Source organism: Gorilla gorilla, chromosome 19 (assembly GCF_029281585.2).
Source record: "Gorilla gorilla gorilla isolate KB3781 chromosome 19, NHGRI_mGorGor1-v2.1_pri, whole genome shotgun sequence".
In the NCBI taxonomy this organism is placed as follows: Eukaryota; Metazoa; Chordata; class Mammalia; order Primates; family Hominidae; genus Gorilla; species Gorilla gorilla.
The window spans coordinates 54,447,506-54,461,331 of record NC_073243.2 but is presented as its reverse complement, the minus strand read 5'-3'; the positions used below and the strand labels follow the sequence as shown (position 1 = coordinate 54,461,331).

At 37.4% G+C, this 13,826-nt stretch overlaps 1 protein-coding gene and 1 pseudogene across 2 annotated transcripts in view; both read left to right on the top strand.

The window, feature by feature from the left end:
- The window catches only part of DDX4 (DEAD-box helicase 4), an 82,481-nt gene that overhangs the window by 31,561 nt on the left and 37,094 nt on the right, over positions 1–13,826 (top strand). The window contains exons 8-10 of one of the 2 annotated variants that reach the window (XM_004058853.4): positions 8,616–8,717; positions 9,705–9,785; positions 10,571–10,618. In XM_004058853.4, coding sequence (XP_004058901.1) covers positions 8,616–8,717; positions 9,705–9,785; positions 10,571–10,618 — 231 coding nt within the window. The remainder of the gene's footprint in view (positions 1–8,615; positions 8,718–9,704; positions 9,786–10,570; positions 10,619–13,826) is intronic. The other variant, XM_004058854.3, reaches the window with a different exon arrangement.
- Positions 6,120–6,237, top strand: LOC115931308 (uncharacterized; annotated as a pseudogene).

Here is a 13,826-nt window from a genome sequence, read left to right as displayed (position 1 = left end):
GCATACGATAATTTCGTCTATTTTTATACTTGGTATAAATGGAATCATATAGTATGTAGTGTTTTATGTTTACCTTCTTAGTGTGTTTGTTGCAATTGTAGATCATTATTACTGTTTAGTATTCTTTTGTTTTACTGTTTTTCTATTAGTGATAGGTATTTGGATTACCTCCAGTTTGGGGCCATTGTGAAAGTGCTTCTGTAAACATTCTAGTATTCTTTTGGTTGTCATTAGTACATACTCAGAAGAAGAATTGCTAGGTCATAGGCTATATATATTTTTGGCTTTAATAGTATTGTCAAATGTTTTCAGCGTTTAAATTAAGATACACTCACATTCTAACCAATGCTTGGTATTTTCTTTTTCTCTCCTTTTAACCATTCTGCTGGTTGTGTGGTGGTGTACTCATTTTGTATTAAATTTCTGTTTTTTTGGACTAATGGAATGTGGAGCACTTCTTATGTTTATTGGCCATTTGGACATCTGGACATCTTTTGTCAAGTCATTTGCCCATTTTTCTGTTGAGTATCTTTACTTTTACCTTTTTATTTGTAAATGATTTAAAACTTAAAAGTTGCAAGAATAGTACATACAGATAGGCCGGACGCGGTGGCTTATGCCTGTAATGCCAGCACTTTGGGAGGCGGGCAGATCACTTAAGGTCAGGAGTTCGAGACCAGCCTGGCCAATATGGTGAAACCCCCGTCTGTACTAAAAATACAAAAATTAGCGGGGCGCACGCCTGTAGTCCCAGCTACTCGGCAGGCTGAGGCAGAAGAATCGCTTGAACCCGGGAGGCAGAGGTTGCAGTGAGCTGAGATTGCGCCACTGCACTCCAGCCTGGGCGACAGAGAGAGACTCCGTCTAAAACAAAAAAAAGTAATTGTCGTTAATCTGGAATTTATTTTTGTATATAATGTGGGAATCAATATACTTTTTTTTCCATATAGATGTTCAGTTGACCTAGTATCACTTACTGAAAAGACTGTCCCTTCCACTCTGCACTACAGGGCTGCCTTTGTCCTAAATTAGGTGGCTTATATATGTGTATCTGTTTCTCTAGGTTTTATTCCGTTAGTCAGTTTTTCTATTTTTGTACCATTGCCCCATAATCTAATTACTGTGGTTTCATAATAGGTCCTGATATCTCGCATTGTAAGTCTTTCAAGTGCTTGTTTTTTAAGTGCTATGGTTTGGATGTTTGTCCTTCTCATGTTGAAATTTGATTCCCAGAGTTGGAGGTAGGGTCTAATGGGAGGTATTTGGGTCATGGGGGCGCAGATCCCTCATGAATAGACCTGTTTCCTTGTGGGGCTGTTGAGTGAGTTGCCTGTTAGTTCCCTTGACAGCTAGTTGTTAAAAGGGCCTGGTACCCTCTACTTCCTCTGCATCATATGATCTCTGAACACACCAGCTCCCTTTCACCTTCAGCCATGGGTGGAAGCAGCCTGAGGCTCTTCCCAGATGCCCAGTCTTGAACATTTTCAGATATCAAATCTTGAGCCAAATAAACCTTTTTTTTTCAATTATCCAGTCTCAGGTATTCCTTTATAACAACACAAAACAAATGAAAAACCTCAAGATTGCCTGTTATTTTTAGTCCTTTGCATTCCTGTGTGATTTTTAGAATCAGCTTAATCAATTTCCAGAAGAAAAAGCTATCTTAATTTGCATTGCTATAACAAAATGCTATAAACTGGGTAGCTTTGTAAACAACAGAAATTTATTTCTCACAGTTCTGGAGAGTCAGAAGTCTGAGATCAAGGCACCAGCAGATTCAGTGTCTGGTGAGGGCCCATTTCCTGGTTCATAGATGGTGTCTTCTCTCTGTGTCCTCACATGGTGGATAAGGCCAGGCAGCTCTCTGGGGCTTCTTTTATAAGAACACTAATTCCATTCATGAAAGCTCTACTGTTGTGTGGTTACATCACATTTGTTTATTCTTCAGCTGATGAATGTTTGAGTTGTTTCCACTTTTGGGCTATCATGGCTAATGCTGCCATATTCATTTGTGTACAAGTTTTTGTGTGAACCTGTGTTTTCATTTTTCTGGAGTATATACTTAGGAGTGGAATTGCTGTGTCATGTGCTAACTCTTAATGTTTAACTTTTTGAGGAACTGCCAAATTATTTTCTATAGTAGCTGTACCATTTTATATTCCCACCCTCAGTGTTATGAGGGTTCTGATTTCTCCACATCCACCGATACTAGTTATTACTGGTGTTTTTTTAATTATAGCCATTCTACTGAGTGTGAAGTGGTATCTCATTGTGGGTTTTTTGTTTTTTTATTTTTTTGAGACAGGGTCTTACTCTCACCCAGGCTGGAGGGCTCTGTCACAATTTGGCTCACTGCAGCCTTAACCTCCCAGGCTCAAATAATCCTTCCACCTCAGCCCTCTGTGTAGCTGGGACTACAGGCGTGTACTACCATGCCCTGCTAATTTTTGTATTTTTTTAGAGATCGGGTTCCACTACATTGCCCAGGCTGATCTTGAACTCCTGAGTTCAAGCAATCTGCCTGCCTCAGCCTCCCAAAATGCTGGGATTACAGGCATGTGTGCCACAGTGCCCAGCCCTTATTGTTGTTTTGATTGCATTTTTTGATGACTGTGATGTTGAGCAGCTTTTCATATGCTTATTGACCATTTGTATATCTTTGGAGAAATGTCTTTCAGATCCTTCACTCATTTTAACAATTGGGTTGTCTTTTTATGTTCTAAGATTTATTTATATATTCTCAATATGAGTATCATCAGCTACCTGATTTGCAAATGTTTATTTTTTTTTAATTTATCTAATTTTTTTTTTGTTTTTGAGACAGAGTCTCGTTCTGTTACCCAGACTCTGGGGTGCAGTGGCACAGTCATGGTTCACGACAGCCTCAACTTCCTGGTCTCAAGCTGTCCTCCCACCTCAGCCTCCTGAGTAGCTGGGACTATAGGCATGTGCCACCATGCCCAGCTAATTTCTTTATTTTTTGTAGGGATGGGGTCTCACTATGTTGTCCAGGCTTGTCTCAAACTCCTGGGCTCAAGCAGTTCTCCCTTCTTGGCCTTCCAAAGTGCTCGGATTACAGGTGTGAGCCACTGCATCTGGCCTGCAAATGTTTAATAACCTCCTGTGGGTTGTCTTTTCCCTTTCTTGATAGTACCCTTTGAAACACTAAAATTTAATATTTTTATCAAACCCAGTTTATCTTTTTATGTTCTTTTGGTGTTATAACTAGAAAACTGTTGCCTAATCCAGAGTCATGCAGACTTTTTCCTTTGTTTCCTTCTAAGAATTTTATAGTTTTAGTTCTTACACTTAAGTCTTTGATGCATTTTGAATTCATTTTTATAGATGGTGTAGGGTGGGGGTCCAAATTCTTTTGCATATGGATACCCAGTTGTCCTAGCACCATCTGTTGATGTTTTATATTGATGTGTCTAGATGTGGATCTTTTTGGGTTTACCCTCCTTGGAGTTGAGCTTCTTGGATTTATAGATTAATAGTTTTCATGAAACTTGGGATATTTTGAGCTTTTTTGTGGTAAGATCTCTATAACATAAAATTTCCCATATTAACTATTCTTAAGTGTATAATTTTTGGCATTAAGTGCACAGTATTCTGTCGTCACTATCATCACCCAAATAGAAACTTTGTATTCCGTTAGACAACAATTCCCTGTATACTCCCTTAACCCTGGTCTTTGGTAACCTCTATTCCATGTTCTCTATGAAATTTGTCTATTTTAGGTATTTCATACAAGTGGAATCGTATGATATTTGTCCTGTCGTATTTGGCTTATTTTACTTAGCATCTTGTTTTCAGTGTTCATCCATGTTGTAGCATGCATCAAAACTACATTTCTTATATGGTTGAATAATATAATGTATTTACCACATTTTGTTTATCCATGTGATGGACACTTGGATTGTTTCTTCTTTCTGACTATTGTAAGTCCGCTATGAACATTCACCTACAGTTATCTGTTTGAGTCCCTGTTTTCAAATCTTTTGGTTATATACTTACAAGTTGAGTTGCTGGGAGATGGAACTAGGTAAGTTAAAATGCTGCGAAATTTGCTGTTTAAAAAAAAAAAATTCCCTGCGTTGCTTCAAGCCTTTTATTCATTTCCAGAGTTTGGAAAAAGTTAATTCTGACAGTTCTTGCCCATTTTTTTCCTTGCCTTTTTGGAGTAGTGGAATTTAAAGTTCCTTACTTGGCCATTTTTGCTGATGTCAGTGATACATATCATTTTAGTGTTTTCATTTTATTCATTAGTATGTAGAAATATAATAACTATCTGGTAAGTATTTTTTTAAAAGTAATAAAAGATGTTCCATTTTCTTTTATACAAAGGTTAGATGATTTATAAGCTAATTTCTTTCTGAAGATATTGTCACCAAACATCTTTAAGAGTTAGATTGTCAGCTGTCCCTTATGAAATGCAGACTATACCTTCTGGGAGGACTCAGGTTACTTTAAGAAATATGTTAATGTTGGCCGGGCGCAGTGGCTCACACCTGTAATCCCAGCACTTTGGGAGGCCGAAGTGGGTGGATCACCTAAGGTCAGGAGTTTGAGACCAACCTGGCCAACATGTTAAAAACCCCGTCTCTACTAAAAATACAAAAATTAACTGGGCGTGGTGGTGCAGCCCTGTAGTCCCAGCTACTCGGAGTCTGAGGCAGGAGAATTACTTGAACCCAGGAGGTGGAGGTTGCAGTGAGCTGAGATGGCGCCACTGCACTCCAGCCTGGGTGACTGAATGAGACTCTGTCTCAAAAAAACAAAAAACAAGAAAAGGACTCAATTTGAATTTTTAGAAACTTAAAGAAAAGAACAGAGTGATTAAAGGTAAAGATTAAACACAGATGAAGAGAATGAATTAATTCAAAGATAAATCTGTGGAAATTCTCTAAACTTGGAAATGGAAAACACGAGAGTGGTTAATAAATAAGGTATGGAAGATAGACTAAGACCTGTGGTTCAACATATGACTGTCTCCTGAGGAGTGGCCAGAAAATGGGAGAAGGACAGGAAAGAAGAATATTCAAAGAGAATAGATGAGACTTTTCCAGAGTTAGAGAGGCACAAGAGTCCTCAGCAAATAAAATTAAAAAATTCATACCCTTATGCATGTATTGAAATTATAGTATTACAAAGATTTTTTAAAACCTATAAAACTACTAGAGAAAAAAGGTAGAGTCACCTTTAGAAGAACATTATATTCACAACAGAATTTTCTTCAGTAAAGGTAGATTTCAGAATGTAATAGCATAGTATATTCAGAATGCTGAAGGAGAATAGCTCTGAACCCAAATAGCTATATTCAGATAATTAGGTGCCAGGGAGAAATAATGCCATTCAGATAAAAATGGTGTTTAATACTCTCATACTGTTGAGTAAGAACTACTAAATTGTATACAGTAGTAAGACAACTGATTGCAGGAAGAAAGGCGTAGGAAACAAGAAGCCATGATGAGCGAAAAAAAAGATATGTAAAACAGGTAAACATATTGGTAAACTTAAATAAGTATTGACTATATAAACTAGCAATAATGACTATTAATTTAGGGGTTCCAGAAACAAAAGTGAATTAAAATACTAGCAAATGAAAAGACTGAAATTCTTGCCAGCTCAGTTGAAAGGAAAAATATTTCATAAGTAAAATGAAGGGTAATCAGAGAAGGGATAAGATAAAATGTGTAACTTGCTAATGGAGGAAATCCAATAGAAGGACAGAGCTTTGTAGGAAGGAAGCTAGATTGAAAATAGTTTATTTCCTAAATATTCGTGGTGAAAATTGGTAAAAAATAAAATACATAGCTTTACCATTTGGGGAAAACAGGACAGAAAGGAGAACAAAAAGCATTGAAAAAACTCTGTAAAGAGAAAACACAAAGATTGTAGAAATAAAAGACCTATGTATCAGTAATCATAATATAGGTAAGCATATTTCAATATGGAGTTGAAAGTAAAGAGGTCAGGCATGGTGGCTCATGCCTGTAATCCTAGCATTTTGGCAGGCCAACATGGGAGGGATCTCTTGAGGCCAGGAATTCAAGGCCAGCCTGAGCAACTAAATCTTGTCTCTACAAAAAAAAAATTTTTTTTTTAATTAGAAAATAGGCTATGGCCATCCACCCTGAACGTGTCCGATCTCGTCTGATCTTGGAAGCTAAGCAGGGTTGGACCTGGTTAGTACTTGGATGGGAGACTGCCTAGGAATACTAGGTGCTGTAGGTGTCGGGGGAGGGCAGGCGGGGGAAGAGAGCATTAGGGAAAAGAGCTAATGCATGCTGGGCTTAATACCTAGGTGATGGGTTGACAGGTGCAGCAAACTACCATAGCACACGTTTACCTATGTAACAAACCTGCACATCCTGCACACGTACCCTGAAACTTAAAAGTAAAGAGAAAAAAGTGTTCAGTAACTCAAAGCTGAATAGAAATAGTGACAAAGTATACTGTAAGGTAGAATTATTAAGGATAAATTCATCAGGAAGGCATTATAGTTCTGAACATGGTTCTAATCTAACAATATCCTAAGATGCACAAAGGAAAATAGACATAAGGAAAAATTCGCAAATCCTAGTAAGTTGAGACAGCAGAACAGAGATTAATAAGAATATAGAAGATCTGAATGCCACTTACTCAGCTTGATTTAATATTTGTTTGGAATCATATACTCTAAAATTATAAATCATATATTTTTCCAGCATGTATGGAAAATATGTACAATTTGATCATGTTTTAAGGATGACCTATGATAAATATATCATAGGTCATGTTCTCTTATTAAAATAAATCAATAAGTCTAACCTTCATGATTTAGAAACTGAATTTCTCAGTTTATGAATAACAGTTCATATGGAAATCCTGAAATATTTAGAATTTAATAACAGTAAGAACAGAGCACATGAAAACTTTGAGGATATAGCTAAAGCAGCTGCCTCTTAGAGGAAATTTTATAGGCTTAAATGCATCAGAGAAAGGATAAAATGTAAAACTTGCTAATAGAGGAAATCTAGTAGGACAGAGCTTTGTAGGAAGAAGACTAGATTAAAAATAGTTTAAATATTTCTTTTCTCAGAAAAAATAATGAGTTAAGTGTTCAAGCCAAGTAGTTAGAAGGGAGAAAACTCAAATAAAAAAGGTAGTAGACATAAATGAAATAGAAACAGATAGAATAGAGTGTTCAGCAGTAAAAGTAAATGAAATAGTTTCATATGTCAACAAAGTTGAATAAAAGGAAAAAGACGTGGGGCCAGGCGCTGTGGCTCACGCCTGTAATCCCAGCACTTTGGGAGGCTGAGGTGGGCAGATCACCTGAGGTCAGGAGTTCCAGACCAGCCTGGCCAACATGGTGAAACCCCGTCTCTACTGAAAATACAAAAAGTAGCCGGGCATGTTGGTTCATGCCTGTAATCCCAGCTACTTGGGAGGCTGAGACAGGAGAATCGCTTGAACTCTGGAGGCAGAGGTTGCAGTGAGCCGAGATGATGCCACTGCACTCCAACCTGGGTGACAGAGTGAGACTTCGCCTCAAAAAAAAAAAAAAGATGTGGAAGAAGATATGTTAGTTCCATTTAGTTCGTAAAACTCTAACATAACACTAATATGTTGCTTAAGGCTAAGTACATAGTTGATAAAATTAAGAGCAAGGAAATGAAAAGCTATTCAGGATATTGGCTTGTTGGATGTTAGTTGGAAGGAGTGCTCAGGGAGAAGAGAAGCATAGGGGCAAAAGAAAAACATGGGCTGCAAATATATTGGAAACATTTTAGTCTTAAGCTGGGCAGTGGAGATAAGCTTTCATTTTATTATATTTTTAACTTACATATGTGTTCTTTTACTTTCATGAAAATATACCTTTACAGAAAAGGTTCCAGAAGATACATTTTTTTTGAAGAGTTTTGTTTCATTTTTAAATAGGTTTTAAAATACATATACTCTGATATTCAGAAATAGCATATATAGAATTTATCTTTATTCATCATTCTCTTTAAGTGTAAATAGTTGCAAGTTTACAAACGGAACAGTCTCTATTTCCTGCCCAGTTGGCACTTTGGTTTTGCATTAATCTGGTTCTGCCCTATGAGTCTGCCCTATGAGTCTGCTCTATGTGCAATTAAATTTTACTTGAACTGTTTCTACTAATCTTTTGGTATTCAATTCAATTAAAAATTGTTCTTACCTGGAAATCAGACTTTATATGTGCCTGCATGTCTGTGCTTTGAGTAAGATGTTTACTATATTCTATATGGAGCAGATACAAGCCTAGGATTTATTTAATTCTTTTGTGCATTGTGGAAATCCAGTTAATGGTGCAGTTTTGGTGACTTTTAGTGTTTTAATTCAAGTGCTACTTTTTCCTTTAGGTGATTTTTAGACTCGATTCTCAAAGCAAGCAGTGAGGTTTTAAAAAATTGTAGCCATATCTATTTATATTAGTAAAATTGAACACTTAATAGGTCAAAATGTCATTTCTTTTTGACAACAATGCCTTAAAACACTTGTTTAAACTTACTGAATTATTCAAGGCTTAAATTAAATTTGACCATGTCCCCAAGATTTCTTTGTTGTTGTTTTGTGTTGTTCTTGTGTGTGTTTTAACATTATAGGCTATCGAGATGGAAATAATTCAGAAGCTTCAGGGCCATACAGAAGAGGTGGAAGAGGTAGTTTCCGAGGTTGCCGTGGAGGATTTGGTCTAGGAAGTCCAAGTTAGTACTGGATTTGCAAATGATGTGCTTCATGAACTGTTAAAAAGAAAATGATTAAAAAAAAATACGTATCAAAGAAGGTTGTTATGAGGATTATATGAGAATAGCTTAGCTCAGTGACTAATACACATTAATCACCACATTGTATATAACATTATTTTTTAGAGAGATTTAATTGCATATTGGTTAAGTTGAAATATATGAATTTAAAAAATAAGTTTGAGTGACTCAGTACTTTAATATTACATACTATTCATTGTTTTAGAGCTTTGATAATATGGCTGACCTTATAAACAGGTGACCTTCTATGTGGCTTTACCTCCCCACATACCTTCTTTCACCAGTGTGGCTTTCTACCTTAAATTTTTCCAGCCATCATTTTTTAGAGATAAGGTACTGACTTCAGAGGTCACTGTTGGAATGTATGTGCCTCTTAACAGAGGAGAACAGATTTACGGTTTTGGAAGCTAAAAACATAAATTTGTAATAATGATTTAATAGATGCATAGCAGACTAGTGAATTGTCACTTTCACAGAAGTTTAGGGATTTTGAAGGGTTACTGTGCAGGACTGGTAAGGTTTGATTTGGCAACAGTGGGAGCAAGGGGTGCTATTTTGAAGAATAAGTAGTGAAATGATGCAATGTGAAGTTTCTCAGGGAATTTCTAGAGATTTAACTTGCTTGTATCATATTTTGGCATAGCACTGGCCCTAATTTATTTTATGAAATATTTTAAATACATTTTGAGGAAGTAATTTATCATTGAAGGACATTATTTGTAGAGAATTCCTTTGCACAATACTTAGTTTAACTTGGTTTAATAGAATAGTTTAACTTAGTTTAATTAGTTTAATAGGATAGTATTTTTCTATTTTACCCTGCATCTTTTAACTTCTGATACCATAACTTGATTTTTTTCTGTTTACTGAACGATTAAAAAACTTCTTCAAAGTAATGTAATCTAATTTTACTTTCTGCAAATCAAGATAATGACTTAGACCCAGACGAATGTATGCAGCGCACTGGTGGCCTTTTTGGTTCTAGAAGACCAGTATTAAGTGGCACAGGTGAGAAATAGAACTTATTACTGAATATTAGTTACTGATGTATGTTTTTAGCACTAGGATTAGTAAACCTAATATATATGTTAAAGTATACTAGTTTGGCTTATGATTTTCTCTGCTTTTAGATCTGTAGGTAAAAATATGTGGACAATTTTGTCTCCCTTATAAAATTTGTGTGATGTGAATTATTTATTCTGTGTTATCTACCAGTTAATTTGAGGTGTGAATTATTAACTAGAGGAATAAAGGATTCTGAGTTAGGGGAAAAGGATTTGTGTGAGTTGAAGTGAAAATGAAAACACAATTGATGAAAAATGTTCAAATGAGGTTAAAATTAAAGTTAAACGTAGAGGCCAGGTGTGGTGGCTCATGCCTGTAATCCCAGCAGTTTGGGAGGCTGAGGCAGGTGGATCACTTGAGGCCAGGAGTTCGAGACCAGCGTGGCCAACATGGCAAAACCCTATCTCTACTAAAAATACAAAAATTAGCTGGGCGTGGTGGTGTGTGCCTGTAGTCCCAGCTACTCAGATGCCTGAGGCACGAGAATTGGTTGAACCCAGGAGATGGAGGTTGCAGTGAGCCAAGATCACGCCACTGCACTCCAGCCTTGGTGATAGAGTGAGACTTGAAAAAAAAAAAAGAAGTTAAATCTAAAATTAAGAGATGGATGGGTTAAAGGACCAGGATTCCTAAGTAATAACTTTGTTGAATAGAAATAACAACATGGTTTGTGTGTTTGAGCAGCAGCTGTGTTTTATCTAAATATGTTGCGAAACAATGCCTTACAGGTAATGGTGATACTTCTCAAAGCAGAAGTGGCAGTGGAAGTGAACGAGGTAAGTTCTTATTTTGTTTACCCGAAAGAAGTTAAAATCATTGTATTCCAAATTTAATTTTTTTCTGTACTTCACTGGTTGGAAACAAATTTAATTTTTGAAGTTAAAGGTAACTGTTATTGCTTTTATACACTGTGAGGACCATAAATTTACACAGCCTGTTTTAGATAGTTCCTTAATACCCTCCAGGTTATTGCCTCTCTGATCCAGCAATTCCATTATAGGAATTATATACTATAGATGTATTTGCAAATACATGTACAAGGATGTTCACTGAGATGTCATTTATAATGAGTAAAAACTGAAAATCACCTAAAATTCATAAATAAAAAACTGTTTTAAGTCCGGGTGTGGTGGCTCACGCCTGTAATTCTAGCACTTTCGGAGGCCTAGGCAGGCAGATCAGAAGGTCAAGATGAGACCATCCTGGCCAACATAGTGAAACCCCCGTCTCTGCTAAAACAAAACTTAGCTGGGCATGGTGGTGCGTGCCTGTAGTCCCAGCTACTCAGGAGGCTAAGGCAGGAGAATCGCTTGAATCCGGGAGGCGGAGGTTGCAGTAAGCCGAGATCACACCACTGCACTCCAGCCTGGTGACAGAGCGAGACTGTCACCAGTTTTTTGTTTGTTAAACAAAAAAAAACTGTTTAATAAAATAATAATCATGAAATGAGATGCTGTGTGGAAGTTAAAGACAGATATAATATGTACAAATCCTTATTAAAACAATATGCTTTTTCTTATGGAATAGTTGATTTGGTCTGAAGGATAAAGTTAGCTCAATATATAATTTTTTACTCTTGAAGTTTTTTCTTTTTTTTTCTTTTTTGAGACAGAGTCTCACTCTGTCACCCAGGTTGGAGTGCAGTGGTGTGATCTCGGCTCACTGCAACTATCGCCTCCAGAGTTCAAGCCATTCTCCTGCCTCAGCCTCCCTAGTAGCTGGATTACAGGCACCTGCCACCACACCTGGCTAATTTTTGTATTTTTAGTAGAGATGGGGTTTCACCTTTGCCAGGCTGGTCTCAAAGTCCTGACCTCAGGTGATCTGCCCACCTCAGCCTCCCAAAGTGCTAGGATTACAGGCATGAGCCACTGCGCCTGACCTTAAAGTTTTTTCAAAGTATAAATACTTCAGTGTTATGTAAAAGTTAAAATGCTCTCCAGACTAGTAAATCAATGAAGCTTGCTGGATGTATTTGGAAGATTCTCAGTAATTATTATTAGTCTGAGAGAATTCAGAGTGACATTTCCCCCACCCCTGCTGATTCTTGGATTCTTCAATATAGAAAGAGTTTATTAAAGACTAGCTAAACCAAATCTCCTACAAATATTCACAGCCTATATGAAGGAGGATTTCAAGACCTGTGGACATACAAGATAAGAAAATTAGAGTTCACATATAAAAAATGTTACATCTCATTAGCTTTTGAATCTAATGCAGTCATATTACCTAAAAGTGGAACAACAGATTACTCGTTATCTAAAAACCAGAAAGGTAATATATAGAAAGGAGTTAACAGGCCTGATTGTTCATCAAAAATTCATCAGTAAATGAAATTGAAAATCTTACTTAAAAGGCTGTTCCTTGGCTAGTGTGTATTAGTTAGGGTTCTCCACAAAGACAGACCAAAAGGAAGGAGGGAGGAGATGGATGGATGGGTGGATGGATGGATGGATGGATGGATGAATGGATGGATGGATGAGAAGGAACTAATTAGGGGAATTGGCTTGTGAGATTATGGAGCCTGAGAAAGTCCTATGATAGGCTGTCTGCAAGCTAAGAACCAGGGAAACCAGTAGTATTGTTCAATTCAAGTCCAAAGGAACCAGTAAAGTTTTTTTTTTAATACTTTAAGTTCTAGGGGACATGTGCACAATGTGCAAGTTTGTTACATAGGTATACATGTACCATGTAGGTGTGCTGCACCCATCAACTCATCATTTACATTAGGTATTTCTCCTAATGGTATCCCTTCCCCTGTCCCCCACCTTCCAACAGGCCCTGGTATGTGATACTCCCCTCCTCGTGTCCATGTGTTCTCATTGTTCAACTCCCACTTATGAGTGAGAACATACAGTGTTTGGTTTTCTGTCCTTGTGATAGTTTGCTGAGAATGATGAGAACCAGGGAAGTTGATGGTGTAACTCTCAGTTCAAGGCCAAAGACCTGAGAACCTCTTGGAGGGGCGGAGTCAGGGGGCGGGGGATTGCTGGTACAAGTCCTAGAGTCCAAAGGCCAGAGAACCTGGAGTTCTGATGTCCAAGGACAAGAGAAGAAGGGTGTCCCAGCTCCAGAAAAGAGAGAAAATTTGCCTTTCCTCTGCCTTTTTGTTCTATCTGGCCCCTAGCCTATTGGATGGTGCCTGCCCAGATTGGATGAGGGTCGATCTTCTTACTCTGTCCACTGATACAAATGCCAGTCTATTCTAAAACACCTTCACAGACATACCCAGAAATAATGGTTTATCAGCTACCTGGGTATCCCTTAATCTGGTCAAATTGACACCGCAAATTAACCATCACAGCTAGCATCTGAAAACTTGGATTTGGGACGGGTTCCAGCCATCCTAATTGGTAAGAGCAACTCATTGTGCGTAAACCATTTGTACATTGTGGTTTTTGCTGAATATTTGCTTTCCTTCTGGGAGTCTGAAATTTGGTATGTGCCAGGCAGAAGGTGAGTACATTATTAGCCCCTAATAAAAACCCTGGGTACTGAGTCTCTAATGAGCTTCTGAGTCTCTAATACTCTCCTCTGGTAGAGTTTACATGTGTTGTCACAGCTCATTGCTGGGAGAACTAAGCACATCCTGTGTGACTGCAGTAGAAGACACTTGGAAACTTGTGCCTGGTTTTTGCTGGGTTTTGCCTATGTGCCTTTTCTTCTGCTGATAGTGCTCCCTATTTTTTCACTAATAAATCATAACCATGAGTATGACTATATTCTGAGTCTGGTGAGTCTTCCTAGCAACTACTGAACTGGGAATGGTCTTGGGGACACACCCCCCAACACAGGTTCTTTTAGAAAATACATTCCTTTGCTGATTAGGAAAGAAGTCTAACAGTTTAAACAAAATGTATTAATATATAATAGTCTCATCTATGTAAAATCATCTTGAATACTACAGAAACTAAAAATGTACAAGGTTCTATTTAATTGTTTCAAGTATTTGTAAGAAGGGAATTTAAAGTTTTTTTGGAACTT